Source organism: Saccharomyces mikatae (genome assembly GCF_947241705.1).
Source record: "Saccharomyces mikatae IFO 1815 strain IFO1815 genome assembly, chromosome: 10".
Classification (NCBI taxonomy): domain Eukaryota; kingdom Fungi; phylum Ascomycota; class Saccharomycetes; order Saccharomycetales; family Saccharomycetaceae; genus Saccharomyces; species Saccharomyces mikatae.
This window is the reverse complement of record NC_079265.1, coordinates 265,441-285,978: the sequence shown is the minus strand read 5'-3', so window position 1 is coordinate 285,978 and position 20,538 is coordinate 265,441. Positions and strand designations below refer to the sequence as shown.

Genomic DNA, 20,538 nt, shown 5'->3' with positions numbered 1-20,538 from the left:
ACCTATATATCACTATACCTAACTCTTCATTTACTATTTAGATCAGTTTATTGACGCTTACCAAGAAAAACAAGAAAAGCAAAAACAAGCAAAAAACGGGTAACAAAAGTTCTGCTTATCGTTCTCCACGAAAAAATCTAGTATTTGAAGGCACACGCATATATACAGGCCGGATTTATATCACTGACTTTTCTCCGAGCAGTGATGCACAAGTACCATAAGTGACTAGCAACCATATGCACTTAGTGATTTTTCCCCCTTTCTTTTCGTTGGGTAAAGTTCCGGTCGTACAGTAACAAGGAACGACTAATTTTGTAAACTACAATTGCCGTAATCACGTATCCCCCCCTGAACACTATCCCTGGCATGTATCTGCTAATTGCTTTCCCTCGCCTAGGAGCAGGGACTGCTCTGCAGCATAATACTGCAGTTCCGATTACAAAATCGGTGCAAGAGAAAGGTGCAGTAACTTTTTCACAGACCTCGTGTCTCTGATGCACTAGGGTCTTTATTCTGTGCTGCGGAATCCCAATAAGGAAAGCGGAAAAGAAGAAGGAGTATCTCTAACCGAGAGGGTCCGTAATGTTGAGTTAAGCTCAAGTTTAGGCACGTAAAATAAGACAAAATAATTCAACGATGTGAAGAACGCGTCACTATTGTTGCCATGTTCGGCCGAGACGTTTCTTGCACATGGCTGGTTCCCTGCGGGACGGCTGGGTGTTTATGCTTGCCGTTCTGCAGGTCGCTTCGTTTACCTTTCCTGCCCACTCGAGAATAGATATTATCTAGTTCAGAGAAACGGACCAGTTATGGACTTTCCAGGGGGATGAAGCCAGATGCCATGGTAATGTAGCTGGCAAGGCTATGTACTAGTTTTGTGTGCTTGTTCTCTTGTGTCTGCCTTTCGTATATTGCGGGCTTCCATGCGTAATTCAACAGCAAAAGCAATATCATGACTGGGAGCCAGCAACGGAAGAATGGAATTGCTATATAGGTTCGATGAAACATCGCTTATGTTTCAGTTGGGTCGAGGAATTTCCTAAAACACATTCTATACTTCTTAAAATTTAGTCTCTTGCTCCTTTTGGTAGTTGCAACATCCCTACCGGCATAAAACTATAATTGCTGCACCGCGGGACACTAAACAACTTAAAACGAAAACCTTCATGCTAGAGTTTCCAATATCAGTTCTCCTTGGCTGCCTAGTGGCTGTCAAAGCGCAAAGCACGTTCCCAAACTTCGAGAGCGATGTCCTGAACGAACATAATAAGTTCAGGGCGCTACACGTTGACACGGTGCCCCTCACGTGGTCAGATACTCTGGCCACATATGCGCAGGAATATGCCGACCAATATGATTGCTCGGGAATCTTGACGCACTCTGATGGCCCATATGGTGAGAACCTTGCCCTTGGCTACACTGATACCGGAGCTGTGGACGCCTGGTATAACGAGATTAAAAAGTACAATTATTCGGACCCTGGGTTTTCTGAATCCACGGGTCACTTCACCCAAGTGGTCTGGAAGTCCAGTACACAGATCGGATGTGGTTATAAGTATTGTGGTAAGACGTGGAACAATTATATTGTCTGCTCCTATAACCCTCCTGGAAACTACTTGGGCGAGTTTGCGGAAGAAGTGGAGCCACTTATAAGCACTGACCCTTCGTCCTCATCCTCATCCTCAGCTGCACCAACAACCATCTCTGCGATTTCATCTAGTATCATGCCCGCTGTAGCGCAGGGATATACAACATTGATATCATCTGAGGCCACTAGCTCTCCAGTAGCGACCACCATAAACCCCGCAAAGACTGCTAGACTCACTGCGTCATCATCTACTAGACTCACTGCGTCATCATCTACTAGACTCACTGCGTCATCATCTACTAGACTCACTGCGTCATCATCTACTAGACTCACTGCGTCATCATCTGCTGCATTTACCAGTAGGATCGAAGCAGGTACCTCCTTCGCTAGTTCATCAGTTTCAAGTTCCCTGACCAGGTCCATTGCTACACCTGATGCTACTTCCTCGAGTGCCATCTCTACCGTTGCTGCCTCATCTACCACTACTACTGCTTCAAGTGGTGTTTCTTCCAGTAGTGCATCTTCTAGTTCTGCCTCAAGCACTGCCACCTCAAGCACTGCTACCTCAAGCACTGCCACCTCAAGCACTGCCACCTCAAGCACTGCTACCTCAAGCACTGCCACCTCAAGCACTGCCACCTCAAGCACTGCCACCTCAAGCACTGCTACCTCAAGCACTGCCACCTCAAGCACTGCCACCTCAAGCACTGCCACCTCAAGCACTGCCACCTCAAGCACTGCTACCTCAAGCACTGCCACCTCAAGCACTGCCACCTCAAGCACTGCCACCTCAAGCACTACCACCTCAAGCGTCACGTCTAGCGACGCTGCTTCATCCAGTGGTACCTCGACTAAGAGTTCTATGAGCACCATTTCCAGTTCCGTTAATTCTGTAAAGTTTGCAAACACTACTATATCTTCTGCTAAAACCACATCCTCCGTGTACGCTTCGTCGTCATCTCTGATGACCACGAGAGCCGCTGATGTTAGCACCTCCAAGAAGGCCTCAATTTCAGCTTCCGAGCCTACAGATCTAGTTACCAGTGCAACTAACGCCGCCCATTACGCAACCAGACCTGATTCACGCCCCAAAAGCTCCTCTGAAGCCCTTACTTCCTCTTTGAAGACTGCTAAGGCAATCAATACAGCCGAGTCTGCAAGCTCAGCTAGTAGCTCCACCAAGCCCACTAAATATACCACTACATCTTCACCACACATGACGTCAGTGACTCCACCCGCTTCAAGTTCCGCAAATCATACCACTGGCATTGTTGATCTCAGATCCAGTAACGGCTTTTCTAAGAGTGCTTCCGTGTTGGTCTCCAGTGCAAGTCTTGCTGCCGAACACACCACCCTGTCCAACCATTCCCCTGCGACCATCACATCGATACCCGCCTCTGCTTCCAGTGCTGTTGCAAATACTTCCATTAGCCGTGAAACTTCAAGTTTAGAAACTTCAAGTGTCGAAACCTCTACACACACTACTAAAATTATTACTACCTTGGTCTCTTCTGTGAACAACTCTACAAGCTCAAGCGCCACAGTATCGTTGGATCCTATCAACAACTCAGTTAGCTTGACCGACGCAACTAAACACACTAGTACATCTTTAGATAGCTCGAGTACCACCAGTGTTAATGCTTCATATAACACAACAGTTATCGTGTCTACGAGTATCTCCAAGGATGATTATTCAGGCAAATCCCACCTCACCGTCTCCACTTCAACTACTACTAAAAACGAATTGATAACCAACACCATTACAGCTTCTTGTAGTACAAGCACTAATTTCACCGTTTCCACTGCTTCCCCCACAGACGAGGCGATGATCACTACCGCAATCACCACCTCTTGCAGCACTTCAAACGGCGCCACAACCCAGACCAATGAGGCAACTACGCCGCCTTCTAAGACCACTACCACTACCTATCTAGAAAACGATCACACTGCCTTTTCCGGCTTCGATGCGGACGTCAACGCCGCAACTACCATTAACTTCAGAGGCATATCTTCTCAACCTAGCGGTGTCGCCACATCAGAAAATCCAAACGAAACTGCTCCCGTCAAATTGACTTCAAACGAAGGCGAAGCCTCCGCAACGACCACAACTAAACAAACTTCTGCTACTTCGCACGCTAAGCCATCTAGTCAGGACGTTAGCACAGGAATAACTAGTAGCAACCGTGGTCGTTCAACAACCACCCAACCAAAGAGATCCGTCTCGCATCAGCCAACTTCTTCGATCTACACTCAACTTAAACACGGTACATCCACTACCGCACAACTATCTGCATACGAAGGCGCTGCAGCATCCCCATTTATTTTCCCGTGCAACAATCTACCAGAAACAATTGCCGCTTTCGTCGTAGCTGTTCTACTCGCCTTCTAGACTCCTCGAAGAGCAACCAATTATGCATTTTTTTCCTAAACGAGCGACACCTCCACACCCGCGCGCCAATCACTGCAATTATTTTACCCAAAGAGGTAATATGTACGCATAGAGTCACTTCCTGATGCGGATAAAATTGCCTGTCGTACTCGAAGGGGAGCGATCGAATCCACTACCTCTTACCGCTTTCGATAGTGGGATCCGTTTATTGCGTGTTTGCAACTCTAGGACCAGTGTCCTTCCTGCGCTTATTGACTCTACCTCTTTAAAACTATATACTTTGTAAGTTCTCTATCTTATCATATGATATATAAACACACTTCTGTTAATGAATCCACAATTGTATTATCTTATGCTCTCTTTGCAGTCTTATTTTTATCTTTACTTCGTGCAAAAAACAAGCAAGGAAACTTTAATCGGGCTCTCTTTTCATTTCTCGTCGCTGCTGTGAGGTTTATTGCTACATCGTAAGCTATTCTAATTCATTCTTTTTGTATAAGCCGCTTCCTCGCACTTCCACTCTTTAATATTATTATTTTTCGTTTCACACACACCGTAATTGATCAATCATGAAACTTTCGAAATTATCAATCTTAACATCTGCTTTGGCCACGTCCGCCTTTGCCGCTCCTGCTGTTGTTACTGTCACTGAACATGCCCATGATGCTGCTGTCGTTACTGTGAGAGGCGTGGTTTACGTCGAGAACGGACAGATTCGCACCACTTACGAAACCTTAGCTCCTGTTTCCACTGCGAAACCAACATCTACGGCAATTGCTCTGGTAGCTCCTCCTATCGCTTCTGCTTCTAGTGGTTCTAACGCGGCCTCATCTGTTTTGCAGGACCTAGCTCAAGTTGAGGGTAAGAGTACCGATTCAGCTACCACGTTGGTACCATCTCAATCTACATCGAAATCGCAGCCTAAAACTACTACCGCTTCTGCACCCACCTCCTCCAAAGCTGCGGCAACCACAACCACCTCTCAAGCCGCTTCCACCACCTCCGCATCTTCTTCAAATGCTGACTTGTCAGATTTTGCCTCTTCTGTGTTGGCTGAACACAACAAGAAGAGAGCATTGCACAAAGATACCCCAGCTTTGTCCTGGTCTGAAACTCTGGCCACCTACGCACAAGATTACGCTGACAACTATGACTGCTCAGGAACTTTGACCCATTCTGGTGGCCCATACGGTGAAAACTTAGCTTTAGGTTATGATGGTCCAGGTGCCGTTGATGCTTGGTATAATGAAATTTCCAACTACGATTTCTCGAACCCAGGGTTCTCAGGCAACACCGGCCACTTTAGTCAAGTCGTTTGGAAGTCCACTACTCAAGTTGGTTGTGGGATCAAAACCTGTGGTGGTGCATGGGGTGACTACGTTATTTGTAGCTATGACCCTGCAGGAAACTACGAAGGCGAATACGCCGATAATGTTGAGCCTCTAGCTTAACTTTACAAGAAAAAAGTTTCTCTTACTCTTCTTTCCTATTCCTTCATTTAAAGTTCGTTTCTATGTTCTTAGATCAACAAGGCTCTTCATAAATTAGCAGTTCCTTGTTCACCAAGTACACTTATATACCCCGCCTTATATACCCCCATTTATTTATACAATGATGAAACTTTTGATAAATATCTTCCAATATGTAGTGTCCTCCCCTTTCATGGCTTTTCCTTAAACAGGTATTTAGTGGTAGCAGCACACGTATTTACTTTTTTTTTTTTTTAACAGCGGGCTTGAAAAATTTTCGCACATTTTCGCGAATTGTTGTTGGCGACGCTCGACAATTTCAATTCCACGTAGCTCTTAAAGACTGAACTTGCGACGGACAATTTAAGACTAAACTCGCTTATTCACGGTTTTGTCTATGGTTAAGCATTGTTTCTTTATTTCGAAACTTTGATCGTTAGTTTTTCAATTAAACGTCTTTGAAAAAGAACGTCTAAGTACACAACAGCGCTTTTTATTATCTATCGAAATTGCTGTCTTTTTCCTAGCATTATTTTTAAGGTGAATCATTCTGATTTCCTAACTCTCTGTCTATTGTCTTTTGGTTACCACGCTTAAAATATACTTCCACCCCCACCTCTTTTTATTATAACTGCAATGTCTGAAGAACAAACTGCCATTGACTCTACCCCTTCCTCTGTTAATGAATCCGTTGAAACCGTAACTACCATTGATTCTCCAAGTACTACTGCTTCCACTATTGCTGCTACCGCTGAAGAACATCCTCAGTCGGAGAAGAAACCAACACCATTGCCATCTTTGAAGGATTTACCTTCTTTGGGCTCAAATGCCGCTTTTGCTAACGTTAAGGTTAGCTGGGGCCCAAATATGAAACCTGCCGTATCTAACTCTCCTTCGCCATCGCCTTCTGCTCCTTCATTGACAACGGGACTCGGAGCCAAGAGAATGCATTCAAAGAACATTCAAGAGGCTTTCACTTTGGACCTTCAATCTCAGTTGTCAATCACTAAACCTGAATTGTCTCGTATTGTCCAATCCGTAAAGAAAAACCATGATGTCTCTGTCGAGTCCACTCTTTCTAAGAATGCTCGTACATTTTTGGTTTCTGGTGTGGCTGCTAACGTTCACCAAGCAAAGAGGGAATTAGTGAAAAAATTGACTAAACCTATCAATTCTGTCATTGAGGTTCCATCCAAATGCAAAGCCAGTATAATTGGTTCAGGTGGTAGAACTATTCGTGAAATTAGTGACGCCTACGAAGTTAAAATTAATGTTTCAAAAGAGGTTAATGAAGACTCTTATGATGAAGACATGGACGATACTACAAGTGATGTCTCCTTATATGGTGATTTTGAATCAGTCAACATGGCCAAAGCTAAAATAATGGCCATTGTTAAAGAAGAAACCAAGAACGCCACAATCAAATTAGTGGTTGAGGATGAAAGATACTTACCTTATGTTGACGTTTCGGGCTTTGTTTCAAATGACGGTGAAGAAGAAATTAAAGTTCAACTTTACAAGAAATCTGGAGATATTGTCATTTCAGGTCCTCGTGATAAGGCAAAATCAACCAAACTATCCATTCAAGACTACTTGAAAAAGTTGGCTTCTGACTTGGCAGAAGAAAAGGTAAAGATTCCTGCTAAATTTCAATTCTTGATTGATGCTGAAGAACTAAAAGAAAAATTCAACGTCATTGTCACTTTCCCATCAACTCCTAGTGATGAACTAGTATCATTTGTTGGTCTACGTGACAAGGTCAGTGAAGCTATCACCTACGCCAGATCTTCCTCAAAAAGCTATGTGGTGGAATCTTTGGATATTTCTAAAGCTCATAGTAAGAATCTTACTCATGCCAAGAATCTAATCATGTACTTCACCAAGTACTCTGTTTTAAAAAGTCTTGAGGATTCGCATCCTAATGTCAAAATAGCTTTACCATCCATACAATCGTTACCATCCGCTGAAACCGTTACAGTCCATATCAGTGCAAAATCTGCTGAAGCCAACGATATTAAGGTAGTCCGTAAGGAATTAATTTCTTTTGTGAATAATATTCCACCCTCTGAAACTCTGACCGCTACAGACTTGGATTACGAGATGTTTGGTGCATCTATTAAACATTGTCTATTGGCTTCTGAAAGTAGCGTTGCCTTTGTTCAATTTGGTGACTATTATCCAAATGACAATACTATTTTGCTTGTTGCTTTAACTGAGGATGAAGATTTCAAGCCATCTATTGAAGAAATACAAGCATCTTTGAAAAAAGCTAACGAATCATTAGACTCCCTACGTACCAAGCAGAATAACATGGAGACTAAAACATACGAGTTCCCCGAGGAAGTTCAAGATTCTTTATTTAAGCCATCCTCTGCCACATGGAAATTGATTATGGAAGACATATCTGAACATGAAGGCCACCTTCAAATTAAACTACACACTCCTGAAGAAAATCAGTTAACTGTAAGAGGTGATGAAAAGGCCGCTAAGACTGCTAACCAAATCTTTGAATCCATTTTGAATTCTTCGTCTAACAAGAGCAAGATGACCGTTAATATTCCATCTAACTCTGTTGCCAGAATAATCGGTAATAAGGGCTCCAACTTACAACAAATTCGCGAAAAGTTTGCTTGCCAAATTGATATTCCAAACGAAGAAACCAACAATTCCGCTAAAGATAAGATTGTAGAAGTTACTTTAACTGGGTTAGAATATAACTTGACTCATGCCAAAAAGTATCTGGCCGCCGAAGCTAAGAAGTGGGCAGACATCATCACAAAGGAGTTAATCGTCCCACTTAAGTTTCACGGAAATATGATCGGTTCACATGGTACCTACCGTAACCGTTTGCAGGAAAAATACAATGTTTTCATCAATTTCCCAAGAGACAACGAAATTGTCACTATTAGAGGTCCTTCTCGTGGTGTCAATAAAGCACATGAAGAATTAAAGGCTTTGTTAGATTTTGAAATGGAGAACGGCCATAAAATGATCATTACTGTTCCAGCCGAGCATGTCCCAAGAATTATCGGTAAGAACGGTGACAATATTAATGATATTAGAGCTGAATACGGTGTTGAAATGGATTTCTTGCAAAAGAGTAGTGATCCCAAAGTTCAAGAAACTGGTGAAGTTGAATTAGAGATCACTGGTTCCAGACAAAATATTAAAGATGTTGCCAAGCGTGTGGAATCTATTGTTGCTGAAGCTTCTGATTTCACGACTGAAATATTGAAAATTGATCACAAATATCATAAGTCTATTGTTGGTAGTGGTGGTCACACTTTAAGAGAAATTATTTCTAAGGCTGGTGGCGAAGAAATAAGAAATAAGTCCGTTGATATTCCAAATGCAGACTCTGAAAGCAAAGACATCACCGTTCAAGGTCCACAAAAGTTTGTCAAAATAGTCGTTGAAGAAATTAACAAAATTGTCAAAGATGCTGAAAATAGCGTTAGCAAGACACTTGATATTCCAGCAGAAAGGAAGGGTGCCTTAATCGGTCCTGGTGGGATTGTTCGTCGTCAACTAGAATCCGAGTTCAACATTAACTTATTCGTTCCTAATAAGGATGACCCTAGTGGCAAAATCACTATTACTGGTTTACCAGAAAATGTTGAGAAGGCTGAGAAAAAAATCTTGAATGAAATAATCAGAGAAAATTTTGATCGAGAAGTTGACGTGCCTGCTTCTATGTACGAGTACGTTTCAGAACGTGGTGCTTTTATCCAAAAATTGAGAATGGATTTATTCGTCAATGTAAGATTTGGTAACACTTCCAAGAAGGCTAACAAATTAGCTCGTGCTCCAATTGAAATTCCCGTGGAAAGGGTTCGTGGTTCCACTGAAGGTGAGAATGCAGAAAAGATTAAGTTCACCATTGAGGAAGTCGGTGCACCAGCTTCTTCTGAAGAAGGAGATATTACCATGAGATTGACATATGAACCAGTTGACTTGAGCAGCATTCTTGATGATGACGAAAAGGAAGCCAAAAATGACACTTCAAACGATTCTGCTAAGAAGGAAGAAGCACTTGGTACTGCCGTCAAGTGGATTGAAGAAAGAATTGCCAAGGCACCATCTGCCACATATGCCGGCTATGTTTGGGGCGCCGATACTAGGAGGTTTAATATGATTGTTGGCCCTGGTGGTTCCAACATTAAGAAAATTAGAGAAGCAGCTGACGTTGTCATCAACGTCCCAAGGAAGTCAGATAAAGTTAATGATGTTGTGTACATTAGAGGCACCAAAGCTGGGGTTGAAAAAGCCGGTGAAATGGTATTGAAATCTTTGAGAAAATAGACGAACTCTTCGGTTCAGTTTCTTAAAGTATAGATTTTTCTATCTGTTTATAATTCTTTAATATCTACGATGTGTATACTTTTAAGAATATTAAGATTACATTAGTTTTATCTGAAATATCCTCTTAGTCAAGGCTGCTCTTGAAAAGTTTGATTAACACGATCTTAAAAAATGGAGAAGACGAAACACAGCGAAAAGAAGAAAAAAAGAAAACAGGATGTACAGAAAACGAATTAATCTAGGCAGAAAGAAGGCGAGAAAATAAAGCAACAAAAAAGCGCAACTATGTCCAATGCTGCTTTGCAAGTTTATGGTGGTGATGAGATTTCTGCAGTAGTCATTGATCCTGGCTCCTACACAACAAATATTGGCTATTCGGGCTCCGACTTTCCTCAATCGATTCTACCCTCCGTTTACGGTAAATACACAGCAGATGAAGGTAAAAAGAACATTTTCTCTGAACAATCTATAGGTATCCCAAGGAAAGACTATGAGCTAAAACCTATTGTTAAGGACGGTCTTGTTATAGATTGGGATACTGCGCAGGAACAGTGGCAATGGGCGCTCAAAAATGAGCTCTATCTAAATTCTAACTCTGGCACACCAGCTCTTTTAACTGAGCCTGTTTGGAATAGTACAGAAAACAGAAAAAAATCTCTAGAGGTGCTCTTGGAAGGTATGCAATTTGAAGCCTGCTATTTAGCTCCTACATCTACATGTGTTTCATTTGCAGCAGGTAGACCGAATTGCTTGGTTGTTGATATTGGCCACGATACATGCAGTGTTAGCCCAATAGTGGATGGTATGACATTATCAAAGAGCACAAGAAGAAATTTTCTTGCTGGAAAATTTATCAATCATTTGATCAAGAAAGCATTAGAACCAAAAGAGATCATACCGCTTTTCGCAATCAAACAGAGAAAACCAGAACTTATCAAAAAATCATTCAATTATGAGGTTGATAAATCCATATATGATTATGCCAACAACCGAGGATTTTTCCAGGAGTGCAAAGAGACACTTTGTCATATATGCCCAACAAAAACCTTAGAAGAAACGAAAGCAGACCTCAGTACTACCACTAAGAGATCTATTGAATCACCATGGAATGAAGAAATTGTTTTTGATAATGAAACACGTTATGGCTTCGCTGAAAAGCTTTTCCTTCCTAAAGAAGATGACGTTCCTGATGATTGGCCTCGTTCCACCTCTGGAGTAGTGGAAACTTGGCGTAACGACTATGTACCACTAAAAAGAACAAAGCCAAGTGGGATAAACAAAGCTGAAAAGAAAGCCACACCAGCAGATGAAAAGGAACAGGCTACTGTTAGTAAATCGACTTCTCCGACTGCAAATAGCGCAGATACCCCCAATGAGAGTGGTAAGAGACCGTTAGAAGAGGAAAAACTTCTCAAAAGTGACAATGAATTAATTGGCCTAGCTCATCTTGTGTATTCATCCATAATGAGCAGTGATGTGGATTTAAGAGCAACATTGGCTCATAATGTTGTCCTCACGGGTGGTACATCCTTAATCCCTGGTTTAAGTGATAGGCTAATGACCGAGCTAAATAAAATACTTCCATCCCTAAAATTTAGAATATTAACAACAGGGCACACTATGGAAAGACAATATCAGTCGTGGCTAGGCGGCAGTATACTCACAAGCCTGGGAACGTTCCACCAATTATGGGTTGGAAAAAAAGAGTATGAAGAAGTGGGTGTTGAGAGATTGCTCAATGATAGGTTCAGATAAGAATCAAAACTAAGCGAACCCCAAATGAAATTGCTACTCAGCGTTTTGATTGGCATTCTGTTACTTGAAATATATCTTAATGATAAATAGTTTTGCGCCAATTCTAGGCAAGGGAGTAACCTTTTGTAAGACACGATATTTATATAGCGCAACAGTACGTTGCCTAGGGCTCGATGATCCTTGCCTGAAAATAGGAAGGCGGTTCAAATTCAAAACACGTTCACTTCTAAAATCATAACACTACATAAATCGTTCAAAATCAACTAACCAAAATAATCATTGCATAAATATATAAAATAGACAATATGAAATACCGCGAAAAATAATGGCTAAAACACTCCATTAGCAAAGAAAGTCGAGTAGTAAAAAAAATGCATACTCTCTAAAATTTAGGATGGGAGAGAGAGAAACAAAAGATCAAACAAGTGCGTTTTCAACTCTATCAAGGGCGGCTTTGATCTTCATTCCAATACGTGTACTTAATTCATAATCTGCGGCATAATTTTGAGCTCTTAGCAACCATTCTCTACTTTCTTTCAAACTTTCCATACCACCTAGTTTCCAACAGAATAAAGCCCTCTCATAAAGAGCGGCTGGATATGCCCATGGGTCTTCAGTTTTCTTGAAATATTTAACTTTGCCGTTTTGAATGTAGAATATTTTCGGCAAGACAATATCGTCTAATAAAGACAAGCCTTTTTCAGCATCACCCAATCTTCTTAAAGTCAAAGATAATAGTAAGTTCCTGATTAGTTCTTGATCCGGATCTTCGGAATCAATAGCGGGATTGTGATACTCCATCAACATTTTCTTGGTTAAAATTAAATCGTCTTCAGTCATTCTATTATAACCGTTGTAAAAATAAGAGAGCTCATGAACTGGAGATGTGGCTATTGAGTCTAGCGGTTCTTTTAGGTTTAGTTTTTTCTGCATGTTATTAAATTGTTGAACTTTTCTTAGCATAAATCTATCCAGTGGAAGATTTTTGGATTTAAAAGTCTTCTTACCTAACAGAGATGGAGCGTCAAATATGAGTTCTCTGGCCCTTTCTTTGTAAAACTGTTCTTTACCATCATTCAATAAACCTAATTGGGTCATTCTCCAGTTTTCTAGATAGCAACAACCTGCAAAATATGTATACAACGCATGAGACCAATCACTAATATCAAGCAAGCTTATTAAGTCTTCAGCAGCTCTATTATATTCGTGTAAGTTAACCAAAAGGATGGCACGTTCAAATACCATTAGGGATTTGACTTGCCTCATACGGATGCTATTGACATCAATGGAATCCATTAGGGCGAGAGAGTCACGAAGCCGACCCTTCCCGGAAAGCATCTTCGCCTCGTTTAGTAACCATAATGCACTATTAGGAAAAAGTGCTCTCGCTTTCAATAATGCATCCTCCAAAATTTTTCCTGGATGCAATAAGGTTGCACTATCCATAAAACCTGGTAACATGCTACTATCATTAGTTCTGCTTTTATTTAAAGCCCTTGATATATTATCATTTGCTGGAATATCAAAGTCGGCGTCTGTAAACTGGAACGGACCATCATAGTAAAACATCAGACCTAACAACCCTATACAACCATGAACATTTCTCTCCTTCGTGGCTTTCCAAACTAGCCTCAAACCTTCTTCACGAGAGCCCTTGAATCCAACGATGGATAATACAGCACCAATTGCGGGTGGTAGCAAGGATAACACGACTTGTAAGATACCGTAACATAAATTAGCACCTGAATGGATAAATTCATCAATAGTAGCCTGTTCCAAGTCGAAATCATCTAAAGCGGGAGAACGGTCAGAAGCTTGAGATGAAGTTGTCTGTAATCCCAGATCATCCCTCAACCTATCAATGGACGGAGTATTGCCAATATGAGCACCTGATAGCCTTCCCATTCTCATGGTGTAAATTCTTTCAGCAAACTCCAATAGCTGAGGGTTCGACTTGTCCTCCGAGGACAATTTGTATGGTATATCTACCGATACGAAGGTTGTCTCTGCTGAAACAAAACTTCCGCATGATTCTTGGCTTTGTTCACTTGGAGAGGGTGAGCTGGAGTTTTTTGATCGTTCAGCTCTCTTGACGGCGACCATGATATCTTGCAGCATTGTATAAGCTCTTCTCAACTTTAACAAGGCCTTGGCTGCTTCCATCATGCTTTCACTAAACAACATCAACAAAGCATGCAGAAGACATGACTCTGTATATGTCACAGCATAGACAGTACCTGGAGGGTATATTGAACTGCTCTTGAAGTTGGTCTTTTCTGCATTTTGCTTACTCTTCCAGGACAGTTGTTCAGCTTTACCTAGAGTAATTGCAGCTTTTTTCATCTCCTCGGTTTCAAAACTCAAGGTGGCTTGAAGAAATTCGATAACACCTCTTGCCAAAGTCAAGATAGTTTGATCTGAGCCCGTTTCCATTTCTGCTTTCTTCAATAGATTCAATCCTTCATCTGTTCTATCATCCAGGACAAAATCCATTGCCTTCAAGGCAGTTTCAAAATCATTAGCCTGTTTTAGAACATGCTTTGTCTTTGTCGATAGTTCCTCACTAGAAGATTGAGCATTCTTTGATCCAAATGAACCAAATACTCTAAACATCTCGTATTATATTTTCTTTGACACACTTTCTGTCCTCCCCCCTATTATATTATACTCTTCTACAAGACTACTTATTTATCGGTGAACAGCACGCCTATATATGCAATTTACTTTATATATTAGCAAAACATACTAGGAACAAAATGAGTAAAAATAACTTTGGAAAGACAAACTTATTAGTACAAAGATGGGGAGAATATGAATTAAATAATCCGAGGGACGAAATTAGAAAATAACCAAAGATAGGGGGTGGGGGCACCGCTGGAAGGACTATAAGCATGAAGTGAAAACGACCATTAAGCTCGAGAGATCTGGAGACAGACAAAGCAAAAAGTCGCAGGAACAAAATCCGCGGAACGGAAAAACTTGTAAAAATAAAGGAAAAATGAGTAGAAAAAAAGTAGCATTTTCACATCTTCATATTTCGTTTTGTATTGTTTTCATTACGCATCACAAGGTCATTAGTAGCACAGCTTCTTTATATTCTGACATTCCTGAGATCGCGTTTGATGTTCTTCAGTTCCTGTCGTACTGAAAGCTTCGGTGGCTTGTCTGGAAGATTAGTGGTGCTGTGATAACGGTCACTGGTAGGAGATTTAACATTAATTGCACCGAGAATATAGTTGTCGACACTATTCCAGACTCTTTGGTCCAGTTCGTTAGTCAGTTTTCGGCCATAAAGACATTGATCGACGAGCCACATGCCCACTATAAAAGATTTCCTGTCCAAAGTACCGTCTTTTCTTGTATCCACCATGTTATATATTTGCACTAGCAGATCTACGGGTAGGTTTGAGCGACACCATATGTCTTTGACGACTAAATTCAACATCAGTCCATCTTGTGGCAAATTTAATGGTTGCAGGCGAGACTCGTCGTCTTCATCCGCGAAAGTGGGCCACCACGGCAACAAGCGCAAATACGAGTATCTGTTCGACACCCACATAGACTCGTATCTTTTTCTTTCTTGTTCTGTGATAAACCCAAGATCTCTGTGAGATTTCCACGGCTTATCTTCATTAAATTTGTGAGGGCTTGCGTAGTGGTGTGAGTGTAAATGATGGGAATTTGAGTTATGGAGCTGATGGTGATGGTGATGATGATGGGGAAACGGAAGAACAGATGTGCTACTTCCAACTACAGCTGCCGTTGTCTTCAAACCTTTCTTAATCTTGGAGCGGCGGCTTTTCTTCTTCTTGTCCTTTACTGCCATAACATTAGAATCTCCGTCCGTGTCTGAATCTGATGATGCCGCATTTCTATCGTAGGGGAAGGTTTCATCATTTTCTGTAATGGCATACTTCCCACGTCTCATCGTAGTTTTTAGCTTTACATTTTGCTGCGTGTTTACAACGGCTCTACCATTCTGCTTCTGCTCGGAATATACACGTGATAAATTCTCTTGTTGTTGACCATAGCTGTATTCGTCGACGTCGGATGACCGTAAAAGTTTGTGCTTAAACCTTGGCTTGACTGACTTTCTTTGGCTTCGCGGTATTAGATCGGGCAAAGTACCCTTATATATTACGTTGCCACCATTTAGCTTATTCGTAGCCGTATAATCAGGCTCTTGCTGCACCTGTAAGGCGTTAGCTTGAGAAGCCTTCGCCGAGGCTTTTGATGCAAGACTATAAGAAGATATGGAGGGTTCCGGAGTAAATATCTCATCTGTGCTTTGCTCTTTATAAGAAACGTCTTCTCCATCGGAACTCAAGGAACACGATGATGATAGTGAAGTAGAGTAAGATATTTGTGGCGAAAGAGAGTGAGATCTGACAGCGCTACCATATAATGGTGGCGGTATCCTTGTTTTATTCAGCTGCTGCTCATTCTTCAAAGCTGAAGGCGTACGTAGTGGTTTCGTTTCAAAATCCATAACCGGATCTCGGCTACTGATAGCGGATGATCTATGACTGAACGAGTTTGAGTGGGCCAAGTAGGCAGCTGCCTCTGCAGCTGCAATACTGCTTGGCGAGTTCGACGCTTTATTCTTTGCATCGTAACAGTTCATTCCCAAAGGAGTCGTCGGTACGGAAGCAGGCTCAGTATGACCAGAAGAACTTTCCCTAGCGTACTGATAGTTTAAACCTCTTGAATCTGGATGCCTCATTCTCGGTAAAGAGACCTCAGATTTCATCATAGGGGTGGGTGACACTTTCAAATTCCCTAGTTTCTCTTCTCCATTTGCATTGACGTTAGCGTGAGCGTACCGTTTGAAAATAATCTGAGCAGCAGTTACAGAGTCTTGCAAGGCTTCCTTCGGCAGTTCAATCGCGGCATGGTTTCCGGAATGCTTTTTCTTAGGAAAAAGCATTTATATAGATTTCAAGGTACGTCTTCTCTAGCACTATAATCCATAAAGCATCTCATACTTTCAAATTATCAGAAGGAAACCAAATACGTACGTCACTTTAAAACCAATTTATTCATTTTGAACGGAGAACGACTCCCTTGCGCCATCTATCGCGCGCCGTCCCAAAAAAATAAAACAACATGTTGAATGAAAGATGTTCTCAGCGGCTAACTCTTCCTCAAGTCTAGTTATAACAGTAACAATATAAATAGTGGCGTCAATAAATAATGTGTTATTATAGTCGAAAATGACCACACTTTATATTGTCCAGGTGGTCTTATGATTTCATGCCTTACCGAAGGTTCCTCCCTTTTCTTCCCCGTCCCCATGGGTCTTTTTCTCCAGAATCGATAAATCCGTTATAGAAAACCAGTTTAAAGACCGTTGCTTTGATTTAAAACTTTTGAACCTTCAATCGTTTCGCTTCACTCTTCTCGACGGTTGCTGCTCCTTCTTTATCGTTAATTTACAGAAAGTTGTTCATTGGTTTTCCTTTCTTAAAGCATTATGGAGGATTTGCGGGTTTCGGAAAAAGAAATTTAATCCGATATGGCCCAATTTGGGAAGAAAAAAAGAGACTTGACTAGTGTCTCCTTTTTGTCTTTTGAGAATAGATCTACCAATTATGCAGTTACAAGATTGAGAGTATCGACAGAGGTGAAAAAGAATAAGGCAGCCAGTAAAATTCACTATTCATTATCGCTAGTCCTTAATTTTTTACGTTGAAAAAAATTTTCTTTCACCTTTTGCAGCACTTCCAATTGTAGATCACTATTTTTTTTCAAGATGCCCATGGACCAGTCTATCTCATCGCCATTGTTTCCAATGGAAAAGGATATTGATATTCCCCTTGGTGCTACACCTCTGGCACAAAGCTCATCATTGCAGTTATTTATTCATTTAGCGGAGCCAGTTGTTTTCCTTCAAGGGTTTGACCCTCAAAGGACGGAGTATCCCTCAGTTGTTCTTCGGGGTTGTCTAGTGGTTAGGATACTGAAACCCACAAAGCTCAAAAGCATCAATCTCTCATTTAAAGGTTATTCCAGGACTGAATGGCCTGAGGGTATTCCGCCTAAAAGACAAGAATTTGTGGAGATCAAAGATATTGTAGACCATACATGGGCTCTATACCCGCCAACTGAGCAGAAGGGCAAGAAGAAGATGAGTGCTTTCGCATCTTATGATAGCAATAATGCAACTAGTAATTTTTTGATGAAAGAAAGCGGTGCCTCTCTTTATCGAACGCTATCTGAGAATGACACCCCAACAAGCAGAAAAAACTCCATATCAGGCTTATCTTCTTTGAACTTATCGCCTTTAGGTACACCCGGAAACTCCTCAGTCAATGTGAGAGATAGAGAAAGTAGACAGAGATCTAGATCTTCGTCGGCGACTTCCTCGACTGCCCCTTCAAGAAACCTATCCCCGATAAATTTGCTGAAAAGAGCCACGTCTCCCTCCGTTTCGCATCACAACTACAAGCCTACTACCACTTCTATCTTGTCTGACTTGTTGAATAACACCTTTACTCATAATGACCCAGTTTATCACCACAACCATCATACACCCACCAATAGCAGTCATATGGCAATAACAAGCAATAACTTCACCAGCGGGTCTGGTGGAGACTTTTTCGTCTTTCAACCAGGCGATTATATTTATGCTTTTGAAGAGTTGATTCCTCAAGAATATCCTGAATCCGTTAAGGCTGATTTTGGGTTTGTAGAATATTTCTTATATGCTAATATAGAAAGATCTGGTGCTTTTAAATCAAATATTAGTGGCCGTGAAGTGGTTAAAATTGTGCGGACACAGGCTCATAATTCTGTGGAAGAAAGTGAACCAATTATCATATCCAGAGATTGGGAAAATCAATTATACTATGATATCGTTATAGCTTCCAAAGACATTATTCTAGATGCTTTTCTACCTATCACATTCAAATTCGCCCCTCTTGATAAAGTCACGCTGCATAGAATTAGAATTTACGTGACAGAGACAATGGAATACTACTGCAGGGATAAGAAAGTTCATAGAATGGAGCCCACTAAGAAGTTTTTGTTGACAGAACAAAAAGGTCCTAAATTACCGAACTTGCCCAATGATGCAAATTTATCAAAAGCAAAAAACATGGGAAATTTGTTGCAGGATTCAAAAAATGGAGACTTGGTTAATAAAGAGTACGAATACCAAATTTTCATTCCGAGCCGTTTCAATAACCATCAACAACTACATCCAGATACTTCATATGAAAACATCAAAGCGAATCATTGGATTAAAATCTGTTTAAGACTGTCCAGGGTGGTAGATAATAAAAGAAAGCATTACGAGATTAGTATCGATTCTCCAATACATGTGTTGCATAGATTATGTTCTCATGCAAATACTCTTCTGCCAAGCTATGATGGCCATACTACGATTTTTTCCAAAGAAACAGACTCTTCTATTTCTTCAATATTGGAGTCATCAGGAGATAACGTAGACCTATATCATAATTCTAACATATTCTTTCCTAAAGAAGTTCTTTCTTCACCAGTACTTTCACCCAACGTTCAACCTTTGGACATTTTAATACCACACTTGCCTTCCACCTCATTGAACAGAAGCTCCAGACAATTTAGTAGGAGCTCAAAATCCCATTCGAATGATAACGCTATTTTCAACTCCGCTAAATTAAAATCCAATATATATCAACCAGAGACTCTGCAAAGAGAATTGGCATCACCACAAGCTATCCCACTTTCACCAATAACTTCACCAATGTCAAACATGGAAATACCTCCACCAGATTTCGACTTTTCTTCTGACCTAGTATCTGATGCCGCATCTGGAACTACTACCACTGAATTATCGTCGTCTGAGTCGAATACCCTACCAAAGGATCCACCCTCTTATACGGAAACTGTATTGCACGACAACAATCAAAAAAGGAGACCTAATTCCAGACACCCGACATCTCCAATTCTAAAGGCTTCTCACTCCAGTAAACATTTGGATAATAATCTTCCAGAAAGTGTCAACAAAAACGAATCAACGCCAAGGATAGAAGAAAATATATATAGAAAGGATTCCACTCCCAAGAAGAGGGAGAATAGAGAAGTAAAAAGTTTTTCAACCTCACAATACGTGGAAGGGAAGGATTCCACACCTAACAGGAATCAGAGTAACGAAAAGAACAGAAAAAGAGTATTGAGTTTGTCGACTCCGATACACAGCTCACCAAATAATAATGGGTTTGCTCATTCAGGTTTAGGAAACCTAAGCAATGATTCATTACGATCATTAGGTAAAAGAGAAGGTGTCCAGGACAATTTACCGTCCACAGTAAGACACGACAACCCTTTTTTCACCGATTTGAATCAGATTCTGATAGAGGACGAACTCAAAAATAATAATAAAAACGAACTAAGTCGAAATCATACAAATACTTCGAGCACTCCTGCCTCGGCTAGATCATCTTTTGATTATTCAGGTGTAAATATAAGCAAGGACAAATTAACCATGGAACCATTGCTGAGTAAAACAGAGACGTTAACTAATAAAGTAAATGACGAATCTTTTCTGAGGCCAAATGATTCCTACGTCGACCTACTCGAACCATCAGTGGATACTACAATTGACATTACGGCACCGTACGCTAGGAATTCCTCTGCATGGCATCCTTCACAGAATGATAATGATAACAACCAAATTTCTCCACTTTTGAGAGGTAACGAGATTTTTCTAAATGGAATCAATGCACACAATTCTGTTGAATCAGATCATATGAATGATATTACCACACAGGGCTCAGGGTTAACAGAAAGCTCTAAAAATTCGGACTCTGAAGAAAGATTCATTTCAAGGCTTTCTTCACCAGAGAAATTATTGATCAATACCTTGGATAACGAATCTGGGCTACAAAGTATAAATGAAAGTACACTTTAATCCAGTATGATATAACAACTTCCTTACATTTAGCATAGCAGGACAGACATTAAAATTGATAACCTTAGTTAGTATATATGTATAATTATACATTTGTTTATGTTGTTCTTTCTTCAATTGTGCTTTTTAACAAGTAATCTAT

At 40.9% G+C, this 20,538-nt stretch overlaps 7 protein-coding genes across 7 annotated transcripts; 5 read left to right on the top strand and 2 right to left on the bottom strand.

The window, feature by feature from the left end:
• Window positions 1-1,166: 1,166 nt before the first annotated feature.
• On the top strand, window positions 1,167-3,977 carry PRY3 (Pry3p; the record flags this gene model as incomplete). The annotated part of the gene is made up of 1 exon (XM_056223448.1): window positions 1,167-3,977. The coding sequence occupies one exon, from the start codon at window positions 1,167-1,169 to the stop codon at window positions 3,975-3,977; it is 2,811 nt and encodes a 936-aa protein (XP_056077466.1).
• Window positions 3,978-4,546: 569 nt separating this feature from the next.
• Window positions 4,547-5,428, top strand: PRY1 (sterol-binding protein; the record flags this gene model as incomplete). Its single annotated transcript, XM_056223447.1, has 1 exon — window positions 4,547-5,428. The coding sequence occupies one exon, from the start codon at window positions 4,547-4,549 to the stop codon at window positions 5,426-5,428; it is 882 nt and encodes a 293-aa protein (XP_056077465.1).
• A 654-nt stretch (window positions 5,429-6,082) lies between these two features.
• On the top strand, window positions 6,083-9,748 carry SCP160 (Scp160p; the record flags this gene model as incomplete). The annotated part of the gene is made up of 1 exon (XM_056223446.1): window positions 6,083-9,748. One exon carries the CDS (start codon window positions 6,083-6,085, stop codon window positions 9,746-9,748), a length of 3,666 nt encoding a protein of 1,221 aa, XP_056077464.1.
• A 285-nt stretch (window positions 9,749-10,033) lies between these two features.
• ARP4 (Arp4p) lies at window positions 10,034-11,503 on the top strand (the record flags this gene model as incomplete). Its single annotated transcript, XM_056223445.1, has 1 exon — window positions 10,034-11,503. The coding sequence occupies one exon, from the start codon at window positions 10,034-10,036 to the stop codon at window positions 11,501-11,503; it is 1,470 nt and encodes a 489-aa protein (XP_056077463.1).
• A 417-nt stretch (window positions 11,504-11,920) lies between these two features.
• On the bottom strand, window positions 11,921-14,116 carry IML2 (Iml2p; the record flags this gene model as incomplete). Its single annotated transcript, XM_056223444.1, has 1 exon — window positions 11,921-14,116. The coding sequence occupies one exon, from the start codon at window positions 14,114-14,116 to the stop codon at window positions 11,921-11,923; it is 2,196 nt and encodes a 731-aa protein (XP_056077462.1).
• A 478-nt stretch (window positions 14,117-14,594) lies between these two features.
• Window positions 14,595-16,430, bottom strand: TAX4 (Tax4p; the record flags this gene model as incomplete). Its single annotated transcript, XM_056223443.1, has 1 exon — window positions 14,595-16,430. One exon carries the CDS (start codon window positions 16,428-16,430, stop codon window positions 14,595-14,597), a length of 1,836 nt encoding a protein of 611 aa, XP_056077461.1.
• Window positions 16,431-17,255: 825 nt separating this feature from the next.
• On the top strand, window positions 17,256-20,396 carry ALY2 (Aly2p; the record flags this gene model as incomplete). Its single annotated transcript, XM_056223442.1, has 1 exon — window positions 17,256-20,396. One exon carries the CDS (start codon window positions 17,256-17,258, stop codon window positions 20,394-20,396), a length of 3,141 nt encoding a protein of 1,046 aa, XP_056077460.1.
• Between the last annotated feature and the right edge of the window lie 142 nt (window positions 20,397-20,538).